Source organism: Thunnus maccoyii, chromosome 4 (genome assembly GCF_910596095.1).
Source record: "Thunnus maccoyii chromosome 4, fThuMac1.1, whole genome shotgun sequence".
In the NCBI taxonomy this organism is placed as follows: Eukaryota; Metazoa; Chordata; class Actinopteri; order Scombriformes; family Scombridae; genus Thunnus; species Thunnus maccoyii.
This window is the reverse complement of record NC_056536.1, coordinates 27553311-27580085: the sequence shown is the minus strand read 5'-3', so window position 1 is coordinate 27580085 and position 26775 is coordinate 27553311. Positions and strand designations below refer to the sequence as shown.

General features: G+C 39.0%; 1 protein-coding gene across 2 annotated transcripts in view; it reads left to right on the top strand.

Annotated features, from left to right (window-relative positions):
- Nucleotides 1–25911, top strand: part of vwa5b1 (von Willebrand factor A domain containing 5B1) — a 29161-nt gene extending 3250 nt beyond the window's left edge. Inside the window, exons 3-21 of one of the 2 annotated variants that reach the window (XM_042408195.1) lie at nt 1296–1515; nt 1791–1945; nt 3058–3189; nt 4089–4213; nt 5906–6082; nt 7218–7328; nt 8919–9121; nt 10446–10560; nt 10782–10967; nt 12089–12290; nt 13438–13637; nt 14951–15194; nt 16814–17107; nt 18576–18713; nt 19843–19977; nt 20587–20658; nt 21138–21207; nt 23190–23313; nt 24039–25911. In XM_042408195.1, coding sequence (XP_042264129.1) covers nt 1296–1515; nt 1791–1945; nt 3058–3189; nt 4089–4213; nt 5906–6082; nt 7218–7328; nt 8919–9121; nt 10446–10560; nt 10782–10967; nt 12089–12290; nt 13438–13637; nt 14951–15194; nt 16814–17107; nt 18576–18713; nt 19843–19977; nt 20587–20658; nt 21138–21207; nt 23190–23313; nt 24039–24698 — 3563 coding nt within the window. In that variant the 3' untranslated portion in view covers nt 24699–25911. Of the gene's footprint in view, nt 1–1295; nt 1516–1790; nt 1946–3057; nt 3190–4088; nt 4214–5905; nt 6083–7217; nt 7329–8918; nt 9122–10445; nt 10561–10781; nt 10968–12088; nt 12291–13437; nt 13638–14950; nt 15195–16813; nt 17108–18575; nt 18714–19842; nt 19978–20586; nt 20680–21137; nt 21208–23189; nt 23314–24038 lie in introns of both variants that reach the window. The other variant, XM_042408194.1, reaches the window with a different exon arrangement.
- The last annotated feature ends 864 nt before the right edge of the window (nt 25912–26775 follow it).

Below are 26775 nucleotides of genomic sequence, written 5' to 3'. Positions count from 1 at the left end.
TGACTCTGCAGTTCCACTTAGCTATCTAAAGCAATTTAGGGTCTTTCAGCTCATTGTTTTCCAGCTCACAATTTAACTGTTTTGGTTCACTCTCACCGCTGTCAGCAGCAGTTTTCACCTAAAAAAATCTGTAATAAACCCACTGTGCACCACTTGGCAAGTGCCAGATGACACAGTGATGAAATTAGCTGGTGAAGCAACTTAAGAGCCACACATTTCTTCTCAGGAGTTGGTGGAGATCAAAACAGAGCTAAAAGGAGAGTGAATATTGGGCTTTTCAAGAAGAGCCCAGAAAACGACTCAAAATGAATGCTGATGTTGCTCTATTTGCCAACTCATTTGCCATATCAACTTCATAAGGTGATAATATATCAGATGTTGTGTTTACAACTGTAGCAGATGTATAATGTCTTCTGTGTCATTATCTCATATCGGGCTTTTGACTATAAAATTTTTACAGAAAGCCTTTGTCACAAACTGCGAGTGTTGGGTTTGAAAGTCATGGACATTTACCAGACACAGAGGGTCTTTAGGAAAAACCCCAAAACACACTGTAGAGCTGCATTATGGGACATATAGGAAGTGTTTTTGAAGCTAGAGAACTAAGAGTCAGGATATCTTGGCCTCTGCTGTTTTGATTTAGATCATTCTTATTTTAATCTGTCTCTCACGAGTCCCCCAACTTTATGAAAGTGTAATACTAAATTGCTGGAGTACTCCTTTAAGTCCTCTGTTACATGGGTATGCATGGGAAAATCCAACACATTTTCATCCAGTGGACTTTATTTGTAGACCTAAATATAGGTTAGGGTTAGGTAGATACAAATGAAGTAATATTTTAGGTTTCAAAGGAGTACAATTTTTTAAAAGTATTTTTTTATAATCAAACTGAACAACCAGATGTGATATAATGATAACATTATACTAAAGACATAGAAATACTGCCTGTAGAATGAACTTTGAGTCATAATCTGTAAAAACCAGCACTGAGAATGGCAGCCTGCAGTCTTTCTAAAAATGCCACCGCCTTCTCAAGCCGGCTTTAATCTTAAGTCTAGTATTAGAAATGCCCTGAAAGACTCCTGCTCTAAGTTGTTCGCAGGCTTCTAAGAGGTTAGAAAGTCAGAGATATAATTGATGTTTTCAGTAAAATCTTAAACCAGCAAAATGTCATGCCAGAGTCCTGTACAAGAGCTACTAATCGGAGGAGCAAGAATGGCGTCTGTTTTAAGAGATAATATTTGTGGTAAATTTAAAAAAAATTGGTTGTTAATTAATCTAATCTGATATTACAGGACAAATAGTGATGGATGAGGATTTGGAGAGAACAGTGTTAGTGGTTAACCTTGGGATCATCCCTCCTATGGAGACGGTCCATATTCTGGTCAGTACATCCTCTGAGCTCTCCACCCTGCCCAGTGGGGGCATCAGGGTCTCATCCCCACCGGTGTGTACACCTCGGGTACAGAGGACCATCAACGAGGAGCAGGGAATATCCCCAAACTTCTCCAGAACGTAAGAAATAAATAGATAAATTCATGGAAACAATAAAACAAAGCACTGTCTTGTTGATATTTCATCACATTGTGTTCAAAGTCCGACTGAAATCACATTTAGTCATCCTGTTTTGCAAAAGTAATGTTTTTAAATGCATTGTTAATAATTCTTTATCAGTAAAAGGAAGTAAACTGGCTTTTCGAGCCCCATATTGTACAGTATGGATGGATGGAAACTGACTATACCAACATTTTGCATATTCATTCACATTGGCTCCATTTGACTACTTTTAGGCGGGACAGGCATTCCTGTGCCTCCAGTCCTCATGATCAGCCTCCCAACTCCCCTCAGCTGTGTTTGGCCTCACTGCTTGAGGAGGAGGCAATCAACTCCATGGACTACGAGTTTAACTTCCAGCTAGAGATACGTGCTCCCTATCTCCTCGCAGGTCAGAAAATTAACTATATCTCCTTGGGCAAAACCACTTTTTGACAGTGAAATACTGTTTTTTCAGTGTCTATATAAGATTTATGATCACTTCAGCAATCCTGTAAGCAAGCATTACACCTCAGTGCACCTGGATATAAGACATTGTTGTTTTAAGGAATAAGAGGTAAAAACATTGCTCCAGTGTTATTCTTTTGTGTGTGTTTGCAGATATGTGTATGTGTGCGTTGTAACTATGTCACTAGATTACAAATTATATTCATATTTTTCTAACATTAGTAGGCAACACAAAACATGTTAAATGAACAGTATGACATTTTTGACAAACCAGCAGGCCAGCAGGCAAACCAGCATACTCCAATCATCAAGTTGTCAAGTTCAAATGAATAGTTTGACATTTTGAATAATAGTCAGATTTGTTTTCTCACTTTCTTTTTGTTATCTGTCTTTTCAATATGAAGCTGGAACTAGAAGACTGTTAGCTTAGCTTAGCATAAAGACTGCTAACAAGTGGAAACAGCTCCTGTAAACTTAACAACTCGGTGATTTGATTATCATCGAATTTTTCATATAATATTACATAATTATTGATTGCTTATTCTTCATGTTTGGTCAAGCTGCAGCAGCATTTGAAGGCTCTTTAAATCTTTTAGAAATGAGTGCTCTCATATAGAACTGCATCAATTACTCAATTAATCAATTAGTTGATCGACTCAGTGGCAACTATTTTTATAATCAAGTAATCATTTTACTCATTTACTTAAGCAAAAATCTCAAATGTTTGCTGGTTGCAGCTTCTCAAATGTAAAGAGTTGAAGCTTCTTTGTGTCATATATGGATGGTTTGGGTTGTTTATCAGACCAAACAAGACCTTTGAAGACGTCACCATGAGCTCTAATAAATAATATTTTTTCACAATTTTCTGTCTTTATATAGACAAAACAATTAATCAACAAAATAATTGGCAAATTAATCGATGATAACAATATTCGTTGATTGCAGCCTTGCTCTCATCCGTGCACAAATTGCAATGGGACCTGCTGGTTTGTGTTACTGTTATTACTGGAGGTGGAGCCTCTGGTTATTTGATCTGCTGTGGTGGTTGCTGTGTAGGTGTGGAGAGCCCGTCTCATGCCATCCGAGCTGATGCAGACCCTCTGGCTCGCTCTGCAACCAGCGTCGTCATCACTCTGGCTGACAAGTACACTTATGACTGTCCTGTTAAAATCCTCATCTACCCCAGTGGTAGGTCTACAGCTTAAACGCTCACTTACAGTATAGCTGTGCAATTACTTTTTTTTCTCCCCTCTCAATTGCAATATTTTGAAATTGCTTATTTCAGCTGTGTCAAGCTTCTTTTACCTCATTTTTTTGTGCTAAGCATTTGATCAGATCAGTGATGTGAGTATCTCAGTCATGAGGAAAAAAAATGGTCCCCCTGTTATTAATGTATAACATGCCTGTGGAGTCAGACAGCCATTGTGTGGGTGTGCACTATGTGTCAGGTCTTTATTTCTTTCCTGTGCTCTCGTCTCTCCCTCACTGCCATCTTGACTTACAGTATGTGTAAGCCAGTTGTCTCCCACAGGCAGGAATGAGGTCCGGCCTTGCTGATCCAATAGGCCTCTTATGAAGGCTTTGTTCACAAACAAACCCGCGGCCAGCGCTGAGCAATTTAATTCAGCTCAGACCAGTGTTGCAGTTTCAATCACAACATGGATGCTCTGCTCGAACAGAGAGATGAGGGGAACCGAACTGCGCTGTAACAAACAAAACCAAGATAAAAACACGAACAGAGCAGTTTATTTTCATCATCATCTTGGCAGATTAACAACCAGAAACACAGGATGTGTGTCATATGAATTACTAAAGAGAAGAAAAGAAATAAGAATCAAAATCCCCAGGTTTCAATCAAAATTCAATCCTCTGAGCTCATTTTGTCTTCCTGAAACCCAGCTGTGAGTAAGCGTCTTTATATGCAATCACCTCTTAATTTTCACTTCAGTATGGGAATAACTATTCACTATACTCCCTCTCCCTCTGTGCTACATCTGGTGTCAATTTCAGGCATTATCCATCTTCTTTATAACCAGTCTGTAATGTTTATAGTAATGTCTTTGTCCTGACCAATTGTGTCACTTCAGAGCCTCATCTGCCACATGTGCTCATTGAGAACGGAGACATGACGCAGGAGGACTATGATGAGTATCTTCACGGTCGGAGCGATTTCATCAAGGCCACTAAGAAGGACTCGAGCAATGAGAGGAAAGTGAGTGTGTCCTTCTGCACCATGTACCTGAACTGATGACAATAATATCATTTTCAGTCTGGTAAAGACTGCACAATATCATGAACAATGCCTTGCAACAAATGCTATTTTTGTGAAGCTGCAGTGATTTTTGCACATTACTTTGTTATATCTTATAATATAATGTGATCCAGTAATGCTATAAAAATGACTATAGGTGTTAAATTAGCTCCTAGCTGTCTGGAAGAAGTCTCAATAAAAATGAACACTATGATCTTTGCAAAGGTAATGTTTTACTCAAATTATCTGCTAGCTTTTCCAGGTGTTTATGACACTGTTTCCACCCTCTGTATGTCCATATTTCATGAAATGTGGACATTTGTAAATTGCATTTAAAAGTCTGGAAAGAGTTAAGTGTACATTTTCTACTCTATGCCCTACAAAGTAAGCAGTGACTGCAAAGCTATTCAAGTTTTCAGACTGGTAAAGTAAAGTTTGCTATGCCTTAATTTTATGCCTTTTTATGCCCAAAAATATGCCATACAACCTACTTAACACCTAAAAATGCAGTTTTTACAAGCAAACTGTGTTTTTTAATTTTTTTTTTTTCCATTCCAACTAGTTTAAGAGAATAAGAGAATAAACTATATTTTGATCATTCACAGTTCATAGTTAATTAAATGATTAAATGTCTGTTTTGCAAGGTGTCAGTATGTCCATCTACTATAATAGCCTATATTATGCCTGCTATATAATGTGTTCCTCAATATTTATATTGAAATAAATACATTACAATTTGATACATTTAAATATATGATTTGAAAGTGGGTTAACCTCAACAAATCGCATTATATCAAAGGAGTCAAAAACTCAGATGGCAGTTACTGCTAAGCTAACTTAGTTAGCCTAATCAGTTTAATGCTAGCTAAGCTATTTTTTTCCTCTGCCGTGATTGGATGTAGCTACTTCCCTAAATTAGTTATGTGGAATAACAAGCTGAATTTCCAAGATGTGGAATTTCATCAAAATTAATATTATTCAATTACAGATGACAGGTAGGGAGAAATGAGAGACAAATTTTTGCTTTAGCTTTAGCTACGGCTATCTCACAAACTAGCCTTCATTTGAGAGCTGGTTAGCTTGTGAAAATTTTAATTACATGCAGTTTTCAGAGACGTTATACTCTTCTATGGCACAATCATTTTTTATATGGTAAAACATGTCAAAAAGTCAGCTTCCTTCCCTTTACTCAATTTTGACCCAATACTGTATGCAGTTATAGTTGCAGTGTGTTTGACTTTGTAGGTTGTAAATGAATCTTTTCACCAGTTCGGCAGTATTATTTTTCAATCTGCCTGGCTGAACAGCATTGTCGATTCAGTTAAGAGAGTCATTTGGTTATGTGTCCATTCACATCTCCGCTACGATGAGGTTGTTAAGTGACAAGCAGACCTAAACAGGAGGAGAGCAAGCACTATAAAAATGGGTTTCTATGGAAACACTCCAAAGGCTCCACATTCTGCCTGGAATTTCCTGCACAACAACAATTGATGTGCTCTTTCTATTGACCTAATCACTCGCCTCTTTTTTGCCTCTTTTTTTTGCCTCCTTGAAGTGTTAAATGAATGTCAGATTCATAGTCGGTGCAGTTATCTCACGGTGCTCAGTTCGCTGTTATTCATGCTTTTCCTTTTGATTCCTCTGTCTGTGTAGGTAGATATCATTCACAGGCGACTCCATAAAGACATCCTCCACAACCCTGTGGTCATGTTGAACTTCTGTCCTGACCTCAAGTCTATCAGCTCAGATCTGAGGAAGGTGCACGGCGAGTTCGTCTTCCTCATTGACCGCAGCGGCAGCATGAGTGGGGTCAATATCAACCGTGTAAAGGTATTTGAGTCTCAGTGTGGTGTAATATGTTGTATTTCTTGTACAGATGCAGATGGAAACATACAGTAAAAGCACACATTGATTCACATATAGATTGTTATATATATATATATATATATATATATATATATATCACATACCATCACCAGTTTACAGTTTTTTCTTAAATAATATCTGCAGAATACAATGAATTTGATGGAAAGTGTTGTCATGTTGTTGCTCAAAGTACATTAAAATATACAAATTCTTAGACAGATTAAATAGAAACACCCTAATTCATTAAAAAAACATGACGACCATGGCTGCGTTCTAGGCTCACAGCCATACGGTTTCTCTGTGCAATCTGTGGAGATTACAGACGTGTTTAGCCAACTGTGTTAAGGGCATGTACACAGGGATATTGATTAGACAAATCATTCACCATTCACCAAATGTCTTCCAGTTGCTAGGTTCCAGACATGAGTCTTTGAGGTCATATCAGACTTCATGTGGGGTTTCTGAAATACCTATAGTACAGAGCAGACTCTAAGGTTGATGTTTTTGTATGTTATTGGCCAGCTTGTTGCACTGACTCTGCCTTGCGATGTGATGCTGACTGATGTTTCATTTGTGACTCAGACTCAGGCTTTTATTGGACGTGTCTGATGTAATAACTGTCTATCACTGATCTCTCAAGAAATCCTTCAGAATACCTTTTAAAAAATCCTCTAAATTCTTGCACATACCATATTGAATTTTTGCTCTGTTAATGCACCCGAACAGGCATTTTTACTATAGATTGTCTGGCTGGTGTGCTGTTCACTTGAATTGAAGGACGAGATAAGCGGTATTTCCTTTAGAAACTCCCCTCTGAAGGAGAAGAGGCAGTGATGGATAAAATGACACTCTTCTCAGAAAATCCGCTGTACAGTGATGCCAGCCGAGTACAGGACCATGCTTCCATTCAACCAGACATCAGCAGATGTAGTTGTGTCGCAGTGGAAAATAATCAATTAGTTCAACAGGATATTAAGCTCTTATTGAGCAGGAGAGTGTTTTCTTTTCTTTAAGAATTTCAGATTTCATAGCCTTTTTGTTCTTTTCCATTTTTTTTTTTTTGGCCAAGAACTTAATCTGCTCTCCGTGTCTTTCTCAGGATGCCATGGTGGTGATTCTCAAGAGCCTTGTGCCAGGCTGCCTTTTCAACATAATAGGCTTTGGCTCTACATTTAAATCACTATTCACAACCAGCCAGAGCTACGAGGAGGTAAAGCAGCACTGTATAATTAAGAGAAATGTTTTAAACTGTATAAATGTTTTTGCTTTCAACTTCTTTACATTATAGTACTTTATGATTCATAACAGAGTTTCAATGTGCAAAACTCTTAGAGCCAAACTGACTTTAAACACAAAATACTGTGCTTGCATACAAAATACCAAACATTACATCACATGCTCAGTCTTCAAAATACAGACATCTCATTGTTAGCACAATTTTCAGTCTTTATTAATAAGCATTTCTCCTTATTTTAATTAATTACATTTCTATTCAGGTGAGCAGTATTGCAACATAATTGCTAATGACTACTGCGCCATTGCCATACATTTCAAATGAAAAAAAGGATAAGGAAATGTATTTGTTGTTGTTGTTTTAATTAATTTCAAAATGTTAAAATATACTCAGAGTGTAAAATTTGGAATGATATTATTTTCTAGCATTACCATGTACTGTAACTGTACAGCCTGGTCACCAGAATAAAACGTTGACATCGTACGTTTCTGTAAACCACAGAAACATCGATTATCTACGTTTCAACACGTGTAATATGTAGCATATTAACATTTTAACAATACATATCATATCAACATTTTTAAAGTGACGTAGTTCACATGAGGGGTCGGTGGATGGTTAGGAAGTTTCTTGGCAGAAAGTTGGAAATCAGCACAGAGCACAGTTCGAAACCACCTTGAAACCAATGCCCGCTTCCTGTTTCAACCGACAGAAGCGGGTGTTTTTAGCGAGACGTCGGGACCTTTGCAGCCATTTTAATTTTATATTTTACTTATTTTAACCCATATCATGATCTTTCCCTAACCCTAACCAAGTGGTCTTTGTGCCTAAACCTAACCAGACATTAACCACAGCGTTGTCACATCATAAAACATCATTATTCAATGGATAATGGCCAATAATCTCAGTTTCGGTGTCTTGGATAACACCAAACTTCGTGGTCCATACAAAAAAAAAAAGTAAATTGATGCAGTGAAACACAATCATCAACGTGTCTTGTATGAATGCCGAACTCACTGAAAGTCAGACTGGAGCTCTAGACTACATCACCTGTATTTAAAAGTAAAACATCTTCAATGAATAACATTAAAGTTTTCAAAAGTCTGTCTCACTCTCCAGCATTCAAATACTTTCTTCTGCATACATTTCACATATTTTCCCATTGCTGTTTGTATAATCATGAGGAATGATGACATATAATCATTGTGAAATACCTTTCCCCATGATGTATTACCTCATTTATTTTCATTTTGTGTGCCTGAAAGGTCCCTGTGTGGTTTTCTTGTAAACAAACAGAGGTTATACATTCAGCATTACGCAACAATACACGCTGTGTGTGTCCTTGAGGTCTAACAAAAGCGCCGAATGCATCTCCTTCCTCAAAAAACATTTGCAAAGCAGTATTTTAATCTATTACATCCATGTTTACAAGCTTAGTTGCTTACTTTCTTAGCACATTACAGCCACCTGTCGATCAGCGGAATAGTGTGAAACCTGTTAATGTGAAAGTTCTGTAACTCAAGAAACCTCAGATTATATTTTCCCCTCCTCATCTTCATGATCCAGGAAGCTTTGGCTCTGGCTTGTGAGTATGTCAGGAAGATCAGAGCCGACATGGGGGGGACCAACATCCTGGCACCGCTTAACTGGATCCTGAGGCAGCCGATGTTCAGCGGACACCCCCGCCTGCTTTTCCTGCTCACCGACGGGGCCGTCAGCAACACAGGCAGGGTTATCGAGCTTGTCCGCAGCCATGCACGCTACATCAGGCAAGTATTACTGTTAACACACTCTGGCTAATAACTGAGCTCTGTCCTGACTGTTAAAATAAAGGAGAAAGATCAATACTGTTTGACACTGTTATGGATATTGTCATTATTGTCTTGTAGCTATCTTTGTTGTTATGGCCTCTAAACGCATTACAGAATGACCCATTTGTTACTAAATGTGATTCATATCTGCAGGTTATTGCAATATCCCATACTGACGTGGATGTGTTAGGTCTGAGGCAGCTGCTTGTTTTTTAAGAGTTAAGAATGAATTTAGAGAAGCAGCACTGGCCGAGAAACTACTGTATGTCAAAGCAAATGATAATAAATTCATCTTGTGTTTATGCTTATTATGCAAATAGCAAATGGAGAGCTCCCTGATAACATCAAGGGATTTTCAGGGGCTTTAATACAACACCTGGTTATAGAGCTCTAATCCTCTTAAAATGAAATCTAGGAATGTGAATCAAATGTTGTGTCTAACATGATAAACTGTATATCTCTGCAAAGAATCTGTCAGAAGGGCAACATTTGTGCAGGTTTGATTAAAAAGTATGTTGTTTTAGAGCTACATCAAGAATACGGAAATAAGAAAACACCCTGCAGGATGCAAACACCACCTGTCAACTGGGCATGAGAGCTGATAGCACATTACATTTGCAGTACACAGGGAAATCATTTCATTTTGCTGTTTGCATCTGAGTCTCATACTGTGAATCCCTCTCCCTAGTCACTCTGGAAATAATTGACTTTTGTCTTTCCCCTTTTAATGGATGACTGCCCCCAGACGATCGCATTAGGTACACAGAGCTTGGCCAATTCATTGACGCTTCCTGAGTCATTATCACACTATGCTTACAAATCAGAGCAGCCGGTCAGAGGCAAGATCAAACAACGATGAACCTCTGTTTCGAAAATCCGTGTTAGGTTTTTAACTATGCAGAAGGTGACATTTCCGTTTTTTTCATCTGCTCTCATTAAAAATGCAAACGGACTTACCAGGTGCAATGAAATTAGCCATCTCATTCCTCAGTGAAAATTGAACAAAAACAGCAAAACAAAGCATCAGCCAATCTCTCTGGAGGACTCAGTGAAACAGCAGACATGACTCAACTTTTCAACAGGAAAGATAATTTCCTGTTTGGCTCTGTTTTTTCCCCAGAAAGCTATATATGACAAATTAGATTATTTAAAGAGGTTGCACCTTTCGGCTCTGTGTTATATAAATCCAGAGTGTGTCTCGAAATGTATGCACATCCTGTTATCATGCTCATATATGTCTCGATCTGTCCATGGAGCTGCAGTGTTTAATCTGTTTGTGCAGATGTTTTACATTTGGCATAGGACAGAATGCTTGCAGGAGGCTGGTGCAAGGACTGGCAACAGTTTCCAAAGGAACAGCAGAGTTTCTGGCCGACGGCGAGAGGCTGCAACCTAAGGTACTCGTTTTCAGTGTTGTGTATCTCTCTTAACGACAGCCAGCTATTCTGAGGGCCACTGGAGAGCCATTATGCTGTGGTTTCAAAGCAGGGAGTGTCTGCCATTGATACCAATTAGGAAATCATATCTCACAGACGCCATTTGTTTTACGTACCGGTTAGAGAGAAGCTGTGTTTTATATATGACAGTCTATTAATCTGCTTTTTAAAAAACTCTACAGATGATAAAGTCCCTGAAGAAAACCATGTCTCCAGTGCTAAGCGACATCTCCATCGAGTGGCTCTTTCCTGAGACCAAAGAGGTGCTGCTCTCCCCTGTGGGCAACACCTTCCTGTTTCCAGGGGACAGTCTGATTGGCTACAGTGTGGTTTGCGACACCACCCGTTACCATGCCAACCCCAAATCTGTAAGTGCAAGACACCTGCTGAAAGGTGACGAGTGACTGCATGCATGACTTTCTGTGTTGTGAACATTTCTGTAAAGGAACCTCAAATTACACCACGTGTTTTTTTTGTTGTATTTTTGATGTTCAGTTTGATAAATCACTCAATAATTCCATTTAAAGAGGGCATATCATGCACATTTCCAGGTCTATATTTCTATTCTGGGGCTCTACTGGAATAAATTTGCATTATTTAAAGATAATTTATCCTATAATGGCCGTTTATGCAGCCCATCAGTTCAGCCTGGGTCTGAAACAGACTGTTTTAGCTCCTGTCTCTTTAAGGCTCCCCTCCACTGAACCCACTCTTTTCTGATTGGCCAGCTTCTGGAAGCTGCCCCTCTGCAGACTTCAAATCGAAACCTCTTGAATATTCAAGCCAGAATCCTATCCGAAATATGCAAGTGGGCAACATGAACAACCTTAGCAACAAAGGCTACAGAAAGGACGGCCGTTTGTGGGCATGCGCGAACAATTTGACGCCATCACGAGGAGGAAGTAGAGGTCACATAGCAAACCAAGCATTAAGGGCAGGTTTTTGACTTGCAGGGAGCATTTAAACATACATTCACCTCAATTTTTGGACCTTTGACTGCGTTTAACATAAACATCCAACATCATAACAATATAAAAATAACAGAGAATCACAAAAAGCATGATATGTCCCCTTTAAATGATATAAAAAGGGCTAATGCTGCATTCAAGTCATACCAGATTTATTGTTTCCATGTTTTTTTTTGACTTTATTGAAAACAACGATCAAATTCAAAACAACATAACATACTAACACATATAAGAACAAAAAGAGGAAACAAAGTGCCAGGGAATTAAATTATAACATTACAAAAATAAATATTCAGTAAAAAGATAATGCAGGAGATTCTTCAATCAATCAAAAATGGGAGGAGGAACAACCAAATCTGTGATCATAACATTTGCAAAATGTTAACATGGGAACGTTTCCCGTTTGTACCATCCAGGACGTATGACTTGAACACAGCGTAGGAATTCTTTATCAAATCTTGTGAGTGGGTTTTCATTGAAGCACTTGTCACGGATGTGTCACCTACTCAAAATCTCAACAGGATAAAAGGAGGCGATACAGCATGATGCGCTCCATTGAGTCAGCCAGCTCAGTGTTTTATCACTCTCAAGAAGAGGATTCGATGAAGACAGGTGTGGATGTTTCGGGGTCTTACAGGGAAGCACCCTCTGGTGCTCTGTATGACTCCTACCAGGACTCTGTGACAGACAGCAGCCCTGTCACCACAGAGCAAGACACTATGGGTAAGAACCCGCAATACTTCCTGAATGAGGGCTTTTCAATTGCTTAGATTACTGTTGTAAAATGTTAATTTATGTGCTCTTACTACTACTTCACTACACTTGTCTTTTGTAACATTGATTGGCGGCTGGAAAACTGCATTTCAAACCAGCTGGGCCGGCCAATGTAGAAGTAGAGTAGATACAGTGTATATATAAGGCCTGATTAAGCAGCAGAGTTTCTCCTTTTACTTGGTTAAAGGTAGGATTCAAAGGATGTTTAAAGGTACTTTAGGTCAGGATTAGCAACATTACTTATAGATGGCAGTGGATTATTGTGACATTCATGGTACCCAGAGGATGAATCTTTGTGACTTTTGCAATCTCCTGACTTTTCCTCTAGTCACCACCAGGTCAAAATTTTCACATATCCAGGGAAATATCAACATCTACTCGATGGATTGGCACACAGTTTTTGACAGACATCCATGGTTCCCAGTTGATGTGTCCCATTGACTTGGGTGATCCCCTGGAGTTTTTTCTCCATCATGAGGTTGACATTTGTGGTTTTGTCTTGTGAATTATTGGATGGATTGTAATGAAATTTGATACACACATTCATGTCCCTCTCAGGATGAATTGTAATAACTTTGGTGAACGTCGTCATCAGGTCAAAATTTTAATGTGGTGTTAAAATGGTTTAGTCCTAACTAAGTTAGCAGAATTAGTATGCTAGCATGCTAAGCTACGATGGTGAACATGGTAAAAGTAACCTGCTAAACATCAGCATGTTAGCATTATGCTGACATTAGCATCTAGCTCAGAGCACCACTGCGCACAAGTACAGAGTTGCTGGCATGAATGTCCACTCTTGTTCATCTGTGATAGTGGTTGTCATTGCACATGCCAACTAGCTACTTATTGTATTTATTCCAAACAAAATAATGCTTTTGAAAATGTAAAATGAATCACTTTGTGCTGGCAGAAGATTTCCTCCATTCAGGAAAGAACCAACCCTAATACATAGTCACTATTGTGTCAAAAATCAGCAATTCAGAGTTGGTAAAATGATGTTATAATGAATGTTATTGTATGAAAATGTCATGGATTGTTATTTTGAAATGTTTTGGGTTTTTACATTTTTTTTTTTTATTTTTCAATAAAATATTAGGGTTGGATAGCAAGACATCCCCAAGAAGGCGTGCATACAGTACCAACCAGATAATAGACTTCAACCCAGCGAAGAAGGTCTACACTCCCAGTGACCCCAGCTCTGTGGTGACCAAGAATCCCCTGAGGAGAGCCAAAGTCCAGGAACTGATTGGCCAGATGAGCCCTGAACATGAGGCGCAGTGGAAGAACGACTACCAGGTGTGTTCCCACACTGTGACAAAAATAATAAATAACATTTGCATGATTGCTTTTAAAATGATCCGCTTCGGTCTAGTTTTTAAAATGGGTCAGCAGTTACTTCTGATTCAGTTTGTAATTTAGTTTTGCCTCACATGTGTCAAACCAGTACCTTTCAAACTGAACTTTCTTTACTAATAACAATACACTTGTTGTATGTTTAAGTCCACATATGCACATGAAATAAACCACAATCCATTATGGTTGTAAAGGTTAGCAAATCTTATTTTGAACAATGTATCAATTATATATGAATGAAATATTCATATATATGAATATTTGTATTCAGATTGTGTTGACAAATTAAACAGCCCTCTGACCCTTGTCTGGACTGGAGTATAATCAAGAACAGAATAATGTGCTCTCCTCAGTAATGAGGGGCAAAATTTATGAATGGTAATTAGGTTTGAATATTGCTCAGAGATCATCTTAGTATAACTAACCAGAATTCACCGGGCTGTGAAGAAATGGTGTCCTCTCTTTGCAAATCCTTCTGAGGATCCATTGTATTCGCTATGACTAATCTATTTCTTAATAGCTTTCTATGTATTTGTTTGTTTATTTGCACATAAATTAAAGAAATAAAATTAAGTTATTAAAAAGACTGTGCAAGAGGGGTGAAAGATGAAGGCTTTTATATCTCTCCTAAAAGTCAGAGGAGCATAAACAATTCTTCCATCACATTCATTTCATGGTAATGCACAAATCAAATCCAATCTCATCTTGGCAATTATAGCTATAACAATTAGTCATTTTGGCATAAAAAAAGATTAATTAAGATTATTTTTATAATCAATTAATGGTTTACATCATGTTTTAATCAAAAAAAGGCCAAACATTCCCTGCATTTGTAAGCATTTGCTGCTTTTTCTTTGTTTTATTTGAAAATAAACTGAACATCTTTGTGTTTTGGTCTCTTGGTCAGACATTTGATAATGAAAATAATTTTTAGCTGCAGCCCTTTTTTCTCTAGAGTTGCAACTAATAGATGATTTGAATGAGTTAGGGAATCTTTATTGGTTTAAATGTGTCTATTTCACTGTTGCACCAAAAAATGATGCATTTTGATGGTCTTATTTGATATTTCTTTTGAACACATAGTCAAGACTCTGTATGTCACTCATCACCGTGAAACAACTTTGAGTGAGCACACCAAAAGGACCAGAATTACAATTAGTACATAAGGTTTCATATCTTGTTGAAACCTGTGACAGTACCAGGATATTAAAGGTAAATTTACCAGGTAAATTAAAACAGCTTTCTTTTGTTTACAGCCACAGCTGGCAAGCCTGTGTGCCACATCTTCCAGAGGGCGTCCTGCCAGCTGTCACAGGCTGGTCCCTCAGCAGGAGGCGCTTCTGCAACAGGAAGCCGACTCAGAGCTTCATTTGCATCCCCAGCCTCAGGACAACCCTCTGCCCAGCAGCAGCGTGCCGCCTGCAGCTCGCAACACCGCTGGGGAAGACGGATCCAGATCCTCCACGGACAGCCCATCTGTTGGCAGCGTCGGAGATACAGGTTAGACCACATGCTCAACTATTCTGTTTTACTGAAAATGCAAAGAAGTTGTTCAATATATCTACACATCTTTTAAAGAAACTAAACATTTCTAAGTTGTAATGATGTTTGCCTGAAATTATTTAGCACTTTGAGTCCATAGTGTTGGTGGGACTTGATAATAAAGACATGTAGTATTATGAGTGACATCAGAGCATAATACTTTGTTACATTAACTGGAATTGATTACATTGAAAAAAACAATTTTGTGTTTGTGATTTGTCACATGCATTAGGATTTTCCCTTTAAAGGCATAGTTCCACACTTTGGGAAATACTCTTATTTGCTTTCTTGACTAGAATTACACGAGAGGATTGAAACCACTTTCATATTTTTCTGTTAAATATGAAGCAACTTCAGCTGAAATAAGCAAACATGTGTGCTTTAGAGGTGCTGGTAGGTAGATTTTGTTACCTTTGGAGAGCTCTAGGCTAGCTGTTTCCCCTTGTTTCCAGTCTTTATGCTAAGTGGCTGCTGGTTGTAGCTTCATATTTCATGGACAGATACAAGAGTGGTAATAATCTTCTCATCTAACTCTCGGCAAGAAAGCAAATAAATGTATTTCCCAAAGTGTTGAAATATTCCTTTAATATGATAGAATATTACGTAAAATTATTGTGGCCATAAAATCACAAACCCTTGAATTTGAGCCCTGACTACAGTGTGTTTATTCAGTCTGATGTGACAAGTCCCTGAAAAGTTTGATTTAAATGGCGTACATCTTTAATCTAAGATAAGAAAGGCTGCACTTGAGTCTTGGCAAATGGTCGAGCATAAAGGTAGCTCTGGGGGAGGACAGGAAATAATTTTTCTATATTAGTGGACAATACTGAAAATTAGACAGGAGATGAATAAGAAATGAAAGAAACAGTATTTTAGAAAACAGTTATTTGAGGTACATTCAAGCAGGATGAACTCAAAGGTTTGAAAACAGATGATGAATTAATTTAAAGGGGACATAATCTTCAGGTACTCTGAATGCTTCATGCTTCATTTGCAATGTTACGTCTACTTCCCCATCACACTGACGTCAGATTGTTTGCACATGCCCACAAACAGCCGTCTGTTCTGTTGTCTTTGTTACTAAAGTTGTTCCACAGGTGTTTGTGTTGTCCACTTGTATATTTTGGCTCAAACATGTACGGACAAGATTAGATTTTGAGTAAATAATGGGAAAAATAAGTGAAATACAGCTACTATTGTTTTGTTTATGTAGCCTCTGGACCTGGTGGAAGTCTGCCAAAAGGAAGCTTCTGGGAGCTAACCAATCAGACCAAAGAAGGCTTGTCAGGATAGGGGACTTAAAGAGACTGGAGCTGGTTTCAGACAGAGACTGAACTGGGGGGCTGTATAAAGAGCTAGTACAAGATAAATAAGGAGAAATCATACAAAGATATTCCAGCAGAGCCCCAGAAAATAAACACAGACTTGGGAATGTGCATGTTATGTCCTCTTTAACAAAAATCCAATCACAAGTGAGCAGTAGCAGATAACAAACTTCAGTGAAATCTGAATACAACACACCTAGTGATCGATAAATGCACATTCAGGTGTCAAATCTCGCTCCTGTAATATTTCAGATGGATACGGCCACCAGTTATGTCAGGCAGAAACTCCACAGGAGTCCAAAACTTCAGATCTGGGTGCTGCCAGCCAGCAAAAAGGCGACTGCAAGGCTGTGGTGTCCGGACTGCTGTGTGGGAAACCGGTGAAGTGGGAGGTGGTCTTTGATGTCGAGCCCTTCCTCAACGGCCGGGAACGTGAGGAGAAGGTTCACGAGGAACTGTGGAACGAGACCTTCCACCACCTGGCTGGACGCTCCATCATACATGACTTTGAGCACATGGCGGATAAGGAGTGTGAGATTGAGCATGGTGAGCTCTACGGGGATTTAAGTGTTTGTGTGGTGACTAAATTATGAGGATTTTAAGATTATAAAGACAGGAGTCAGGAGTTGGCCTACTGACAAATCCAATTTGGCATTCAGCTGCTGTATTTCTCATCTGCTTATTTCACATAGCTGTTGAATTATTAGGAAAAAAAATAGTTTTGACATTTTAGATAATACTTTTATTAGCTTTCTTGCCAAGAGTTAGAGGAGAAAATCAATGCCACTCTCATGTCTGTCGGTTAAATATGAAGTTAAAGCTAGAAGACAGTTAGCTTAGCTTAGCATAAAGCCTAGAAACAGCGGGAAACAGCTAGCCTGGCTCTGTCTAAAGGTAACAAAATCAGCCGGATTATCCAAACATGTTAATTAGTGACCTTTAGAGGTTGTGGTGGGCAGATTTTGTTACCATTGGCTGTTTCCCCCTGTTTCCAGTCTTTATGCTAAGCTAAGCTAAGTGATTGCTGGTTATAGCTTCATATTAACAGAAATGAGAATGGTGTTGATCTTCTCATCTAAATCAAGAAAGCAAATACCGTAAGTGTATTTCCCAAAATGTCAAACTATACCTTTCAGGCCTGAGCATGAAAGTACTGAAAGTGCAACGAACCTGTTGTTTGTTTTTGTTTTTGTTTTTGTAAAGATTATTATTATTTTCCCCCGCCATTGCAATTTTGAGGGGCTTGGGATGCTCAAAAACCCACGAAAATTGGCACACATGTCAGAACTGGTGAAAATTGCAAAGTTCTGTAATGATTGGGCGTGGCCAGCGGGCTCCATAGCACCCTCAAAGGCAGGGCCATGTTGGGATAAAGTTGCTTGGATGTTCATGAAATTCGGTGGGATCATTGCTCTCATCATTCTGGACATAATACATTTTCTCACCTCCCAACAGGAAGTCAGCCATTTTGGATTTCATGTATCAATTTTAATTTTAGGAACACATTTGAGGCCTTTAGGATGCACAAAAATGCACAAAACTTGCGCCCATGTTCGAACCAGTAAATGTTTTGATTTGATATTGCAATTGGGCTTGGGTGTGGCACGTCGGCTCTATAGCGCCCCCTAATTACCTTTAGCATTTTTGAGGTGCTAGGTTACATGTTAAATGTATTTCTGCATTAATATTTCACTTATTTAGTCAGACTACAGGCAACAGGACGTGAAGCCTAAATGACACACAGTTCATTAAATGTATAGACAATTTCCAATTCCAGTGTCCGATAATCCTGAAAATTCAGAGCCGTGTCAACCAACACTTTCTCCGATGCGTGTGAGGGTCCATTCATCGCTGTTTGCAGCTCTAATTAAGATTCCTTTCATACATATGCATGATTTATGCATGCATTATGTATGATTGACAAATGTTATCTTATATCATGTAATGCATATTCATGTTACGTAATCTTATGAAATGTCATGTAATCTTTTTGTGTATATACTATAATTCACAGGCTCTGGCAGGAAATACCAACTATACGCTATTCACACCAGCAAGGCCTGCAATATACTGAGCAAACACACAGCGTTTGTTCCCATTGACCTGGACACTAATGAATATTTGCAGACATGTATTGAATACATAAACCCCGGTAAGTTGTGTGGATTTTATGTGAAGAGGTCCTTATGCAGCCCATTTTTTGAATAGAATATGTTGTCATCAAACATAACCTGGAACAACTTCTTTCAGTTGAACTTCTTCAGTTCAGCATTTTGAGAAATATGCTTATTCACTTTCTAGAGGTGCGGAGATGAATACCACTCTCACATCTGTCCCTTAAATATGAAGCTGGGGCAGACCCATTTCATGACAGTTGGCCAGCAGCAGGGTTGTGGCTTCAAAGTATTTTCACAATCTCACAGATGTCTTTTTTTCTGCCCAGAATGATGAAATGTTTGGGCAACCTGAAACCAACATTTAAATTTACTACTTCTACAGTCTTCGCCTGCTGTGGCCTGTGCAGTGGACTTGAAAAATTCCAGCAAAGAAGAAGAAGAGCAGAGCCGAGCATCACAATTTGTAAAGATATTTGATTTAAAAGTTGTTTTTTCTGATGTTTTATCATACCAGGCAGACAGTGGGCATCTGTGGAATCACAGAAATACCTTTGAAGATACAACCCACTGTTGGATTTGTATTTTTCCCTGAGGTCTGTGTAGAGAACACTATGTAACTAAATCACACAGTAAGGTGGGCGTGCTGAGATCAAAAATGAGCCTTGCTCTGCCCAAAGCTAAAGAATCTGCCTACCAATACCTCTAAAGCTCACTATTTAACATGCTAGATTTAGATTGTTTAATCCGTACAATGATTTAAGTGTAAAGACAAGTTGCTCTTTATGTGCTGGCGGTATGTGCTGGACTATTTCTTGGTTAAGAGTGGTAACTTTCTGGAGTTTTTGTCATGATCTTAAGGTTGCTGGTTGATACTCCGGGAAGATACTGCACCTGGTCAAGAGAGTGAATAAGCATATTTCCCAAAATGTTGAACTATTCTTTTAACTTTCATTGTAGCAATCTGATGATATCTCTCTACAAGTTATCAATATTGACTTGGCTCTCTTATCTAGCTTTTGGCTTCGAAACAGCTGTGTTTGGTTCAACGCCCAGATCCAAAATTATATTCATCTGGAAACACTTTCAAATGTTGATTAAAGGTACAGGCCAGCTTGAAATATGCTTTAGTCTGTCTACATTAAAAAGACAATGTACTGTTTTCAGGTGAAGGTCTGAAGAGGGGCTCACACTCGAGCTCTCGCTCAGGAAGCAGGAAGAACAGAGGTTACTCCGTTGGACTGGGTCGCTCTCAGTCTGGCGGCATGACGGAGGAAGCTGAAGATGTCCTGCTGCCCAACAGTAGGCCGCATTTTACATTAAATAATTACACAGCAGAAGAAGTTTCCATTTCTACGTCAATCACAATGAGAAATATAGTAGAAAGAAAGATAAACGCTGCAGTGAAAGGTAGAGGGGATCTTTTATTGAGAATACAAGAAGTGAGTATATGATTGAAGGAATATCAGAGATATGAGATTCCTGCATATGAAAGAAGACTGATGTTTATATATTTATATTTATTTAAATCTGTCTTTATTTGAAATGAAAGGGTTGGAGCCTTGCATCACCAGCAAGTGGGAGCTATGAGATATTGAGCGCTCAGAAAGCTGTATGCTTTACATTAAAAATACTCCAACTTCAGCAAAAGGGCACAACATTTTAAATTGGTTTGCAGCGGTGGCATAGCAACAGCATGAGCTAAGACTGGCACATTGCTCAAGCATCTGCTTGGCATGGCAAGTTAAAGAAGTGGTGCTCAGTGGGCACAAAAACATGTGGGTTGCATCAGTGTGGCCTGATAATGCAGTCTTTTTTTTAAAGCAATAATGTCTGGTTAGGTTCTGAGAAAATAGAGGGAAAAATAAAGTACATTTTTAATCTTATTAATCTTTTTGATTAATGTCTCAGGTGGAGAAGACGGAGTCTCTCCCTGCAGCACGCCCTCTTCCTCCGGCTGGGACAGATGTAACTTCACAGAGGGTAAGAGCAGCAAATCAACCGGTCAGTGACTTTGCTGTATCTCATCAATTTTCTCCACAGAGACCTTTGACACACACACTGCCCGGTAGTCTCTTGTTTTCTGGGCAACATCGGTGCATTGTTCCAAATGTGAAACATGAGATTATTGACATTTTAGTCCTCCTTCTTGTAAGTGATGACAGGAGTCGACACAGTTTTGTGGCTTGTATTGACAGACTCTGTCTGGACCTTTTCATAAAACAATGAGCACATGCTGAATACACAAACACACACATACACACAGAGAAAGAAGTGTTTCACCCGGATACGAGGGACAGCTGCTGGAATATAGTTTGTCCTCAGCTGTCACTGTTACATCTCAGTGTGTGTGTTTTAGCTCTTTATTATGGGCGACTGCACTGACAGAAATGCCACTGCCTCTCTCTCTCTCTCCTCTCCTTGTCTAACACTGCTTATAAATCTGCCTCTGTGTTTCTAAGTTTTCCAGAGGAGTCCGTCTGTGACTTCTGACCAATCACAGAAATCAGTGGAGAGCCTTTTTTCTGCCAGGTGGGTGATTGGAGACTGGCTGGTTGCATAAATATGCTGTAGCTGTAATACCAGTGCGTGACCAAACACAGGGACTTGAGTATTATACTTCTGTCTAATGTCTGCCTTACAAAGCAGAGAATATTTCATCTCCATCTTAACATGACCATGTTGTGATGATTGACAATTTCTTCTCCTTTCAAAAACAAGACTACAAGTCTAGAGACATGTTAGCTTCATAGTTTAACATTTCGACGTTCGATTTGTCGAGTTGTTGAGTTCATACGTACATCAATCTCATCATTATCTCTTTACTGCTGCCCCCCCAGTCCATCAGTCTGTTGTAATTTTCGCTGTAGTTCTGTTAATATGTCACTTTTTCAGGCAAGAAAATTTAGATTCCCAATATGTGGTCAGTTTATCCAAATAATACCTATTTGAAAATTTGCTGCATTTTCGGAGATGTGAGGAGCCCGTCCGTCGTCATCCTGGGGAGAACATGATCCGATGAACTGATCTGTGCAGCTCTTTGGTAATTTACCTCTGGCTCTAATATCTCTGAAGGATTTTGATATATGATATAATATTGGTTTCACAGATGAAATCTAACAACTGTAGCTGCCACATTAGTTTGTCTGAACGTAAAGTGATATTCATGTTCTTACTGGACAGAACAACAGCGCTGTCTCTGCGGCTCTATATGAACAGATATCACCACGTTTCAATAAATATGAATGTATTAAAATGAGCAGATCAGTCTATATTAAATTTCATCTTATTAAGTTACATAACAGTTTGGATTTTCATTATAGCTTCATTAACAGACTGAATAATATAATTTACTGCATCTCTCCGTCAATGAGGTTATTTTTTTATGAGAAGTGTTAGAGGAGCTTTAAATTGAGTTTATTTTTTCAAAGTAACGTCAGGTAGATGTGTTGAAACTGAGCTGCTGCTGTCGGCAAGTACGCTGCTGTTCCAATTGCAGAATGATCGTACTGCGCCCTCCCGTCCTCAGAAGTTTGTGCTCCCAGGTTGAACTTGCCAAGTCTGAACTTGCAAGAATGCAAATCCGAACTTGGCATACTTTGCTTAGAGAAAGGCCCTATGATTAATTTTGTGTGTATAAGCGCTCATGTGACGTAGCATATAGCTTGTGCTCTTGCCACCTCACATTTTTCGAATTTGAACACCTAACAATTAAAATGATCCATGATGAAATAAAAACAAATGTAATAATTTCATTTGGAGTGATACGTTTCTCTACTGTCCCAGAATTGTCCCAGACACTGTATCTTTGTGTCCCAGGTGCTATTTTTATTGTTTTGGGGACAACAGGACATTCTTAATTTCAAGCGCTGGTAGCATGAGAGCCTGCTTGCTACAGTTGACAGGAATGTCATTAGTGTTGAATGAACCAAAGTATTGCTTGGACTAATTGAAAATTTGACCTGCTGATGGCATTCGAGCAAAAAGTTACGTTATTACCAAAGTTATTATAATTCATACATTTGTTTAACAAATTTCATGGTAATCCATCCAATAGTTGTCAAGCCATTTCTCAAATTTCATGTTGGCACTAGAGGAAAAGTCAAGAGATCACCAAAGTCAGAAGCCTTCATCATCTGAAAGCCATGAAAGTCTGTACAAAATTTGGTGCTAATCTATCCGGTAGATGTTGGGAGATTTCACTGGATAACAACTTTGACCTGCTGGTGGCGCTAGATGAAAAGCCTGATTACCAAAGTCATTAGAAGTCATGCTCTGGGCACTGTGTATATATGTACCAAATTTCACTGTAAACCATCCAATAGTTGTAGAGATATTTCATCTGTGATTAAAGTGGTGGACTGACTGACCCACAGACAACCATTGCCATCCACAGAGCCACACTGCTAGCATGGCTAGAGAACAGAATAGAAGTAGTAGATTAAATCTAATAGTGTGTGTACTCTGTGAATCACTCTGTGATTTACATCTGCTGTCTCCTTCTCCTCTTTAAGGTTGGCCCTCAGCAGGACTCGTCTCCTGACTCGGGCTGCCAAAGGATTCATGTGTCGATCTCACAGCAAGTCCGGTGATTCAATTGGAGAGAGTGACAACGAGAACAAAGACTACATTCCTCTGGTGGGCAGCGGATCTATACACGTGAATGCTCTGTCAACCTGCATGTTCTTGATGGACACTAATTTGAACTGACTGTGGATTTCTCTGGAGAGATGAATGTGTCACAATCTGTTGAGCCACTAAAAATGCTTAAAATAATCCCTATCAAATCCAACCGAGTACCTTTTTTTTGCATGTAGTACCTCTTCCTTTGCAAATACTTCCAGTCTCCCACTGAAAGACAGAAATAAAGAAAAAATTAAGTAATATAGCAATAATGAAAAAGGTGATGAATGGCTTTCAAAGTTCCAGCCACTTAATCAGTCCTTATTTATTGCAAATTATGCAGCACATACCACCTTGCTCATGTATTATTCATCAATATGCAAATAATTCAATGGATAGAAAATATCTGACAAAAGTGTTCAGTATAGCTGCCTCGAAAAAGATTTTCCCTTCCTTTACCAACTACCATAGAGGTACCCTTTAGCGAGGCACCTCACGTCCAGCTGCTGATTGGAGCAGTAAGTGATGAACCATAAAAAACTATGCACACTAGTGCATAGAAGCAGCATACACTCAAATCAGATGGCCAGGTGCTCCCTCACTTCTTATTTTGTTGTTTGTCCTGCAGGAAAAATAATTCTTACTGCAGCTAATTTTGGGGGCTGATTAAGGGTTGCCAAAATAATATCTGTAACTTTTTCTGTATTTTATGTCAAACTGAACTGTTTCCATCTCTACAGGTGTTGTTGCAGTTGGCCAGTGGTGCATTTCTCCTGGACATAGCTCTGTGTGATGCCATTAATGTGCCCATTAACAAGCTGAAGTGGACATCCCCCTTCACCAGCCACCGCAGCAGCCTGGGCCACCTGTCTCACTCCAGCACCCGGCGTGCTGAGAGTGCTGATGATGGACGTAGATCACCATGTGAACCAGAAACATATCAACAACCTGCAGAGCACACTGTAGGTATCCACAGCCCTTCTCATCTGTCCAGGAGCGCCTGGGCGGATGCTGGCCCTTCCTCGCTGGGCAGTCCATCCACTGCTGCTGAGCCTCCGCTCTCCCCGAACTCCCAGGCGGACAGCGGACGGAGCTCTGGGTCCGGAGGCTTGGAAACTGCATCGCCTGGCGGTGTGCTAAAGAGGATGCTAGATCCGGAGAGCATGGTGTGGGCCACAGCTGTGGCTCTTGCCTGGCTGGAGCACAGCTCTGCCAGTTATTTCATAGAGTGGGAACTGGTTGCCGCCAAAGCCAGCATGTGGTTGAGTGCGCAGGACATCCCAGAGGGCCGGGATTTGGCCTCCGTCAAGGCTGCTGCCAACCAGCTCTTCATCATCCTCAGACACTGGGATGAAAACCTGCAACTGAACATGCTCTGTTACAACCCTAACAGTGTCTGAGGCCTGCTAGTGTGATACAGATCACTGAAGGTACTTAACCCCATATGATACTATGCTAACTGAGACTGTACTATTCTCTGTTCAGCAGTATGTCCTCTGAAGTCTGATCTGGTTGTTGCAGTTGTGAACAATGTGTATTTTTTTTTTTCGTGTGCTACTCCTCTAAACATATCACAGGCTCTTCAGAGGCACTATGTGCAAGCTATTACCTCGCTGGTGCCATATACTGTAGCTGGATCCTTGTTAGCAAGGGATCTAAGTTATGCCACAGATTTGAGTTTCATGGAGAAGAATGTTAGTGTTAATTTAGTAGCATGCTGGACCACTGATCATCCCCATCTGAGAAAAGCTCTTATTGTCATCATATTGATGTTATGGGGGGAATGCTGCAAAACTGTTCCATTGATTGACACATACTGTTTTTAGATCTTTACAGCCTTTTCTGGATTGATTGTATTGTGTATATGTTACATGAAAACAACTGGGTACTTGCTAGCAGTATTGCCAGTCTTTTCTAATGCCTGTTATCATTACAGTGTTATTAATATTTCTCATTTTTGCAGTTTGATTATAGCAGAAACAGAAAAATATGCAAAAAGCTAAAGATAACATATGGATTTGGTTTAAAAAATATGTGGCTTGGGTGGGAATCTATGAATGCGTATCCCACTGACATATTATTTACTGTTTATTATTTAATGATACATACACAGTACATATTTTTTCACTTATCTGAGTATACCTGTCTTATAGTAGAGGTTTTGATCATGCATTAGTTTTTGGGTTCAGCAAGAATAACATAGACCAGGAGCTGGTTGGGCCAGCTATTCGTAAGTTCAAACTTTACCAAGTTAGAAGTGTTTAGTAAGAGGAGATTTATCTGTTACTCCTTTAAAACAGGTTGCACCACACAAACTATTTCTTACACACATTAGTGATTACTAAATATTAAAAACCAGTAACTGCCAGTTGTTAACCGTTTTATAGCTAACTGAACTGTCTGACAAAGTTAACATTTGCTTGCTACTATATTAAAAACCAATAGACAAAGTTAATGTTAGCTTGCTAATATATTGCCAACCGACTGACAAACCTAATGTTAGCTTGCTAATATATTACCAACTGACAAAGTCAATGTTAGTGTGTTAATATACTATCAACCACTGACAAAGTTAACGTTAGGTTGCTAATATACTACCAACCAACTGACAAAGTTAATGTTAGCTTGTTAATATACTACTTACCAACCCACAAAGCTAATGTTAGCTTGCTAATATACTACCAACCGACAAAGTTAATGTTAGCTTGTTAATATACTACCAACTACAAAGTTAACATTAGACAAATACTGTCAGTCTGTTTAGTTGGTGTAATTAGGTGTTTCTGTGTCATTCTAAATTGTCTACAGCTAACATGGATTTCTCCATATATGCAGATATAAATAAAATTAAGTCATATATTTGTTTAAAAAAGATTGGCAGTTAAGTTTAAGATGTCTCTTGACCCCATAAAACTGTTAGAAGTTATTTACAGTTCTCGATGCTACCATGATTTTGTATTTGACAGTGCAACAGATTTCCTAGCAAACAATTTACATATTGAAGTATTTACTAGCTAATACATTCTTCAAGTAATGATGGTGCAACACAATTTAGTAAATCACTAATTTGAAACTAGGTAGTAGTTACGAGGAACTTATTAAGGACGATCCCCAAAAACTTAGAAATGGATTTATTCACAGCTGGTGCGAGTCCTGAAGAATATAAGCAGCGATCAACAGTCCAGAGAGGAAAGGGGCCCTGCTAGTTCTGTCATGCCCACAGCTCATGTACCGCAAGTGCCTATCCAAGGTTTAAGTTCGCAGAAAATGTAGATCTGTTCACTGCAGTTTAATTAGTGTGGATATTGATTGGTTCTTTTTCTTAAATATATAGTAGGTACCCTTTCTTTTTTTGTTTGAACTTTTCTTGATTCCCTTTGTGGCCTATTTAGGTATCTTTCAGTATTGATTTTTCTCTTTCTTATTCCATTACAGTGTTGCTTTACTCAGGTATTTATTCATTTTTTCACTCAGGCT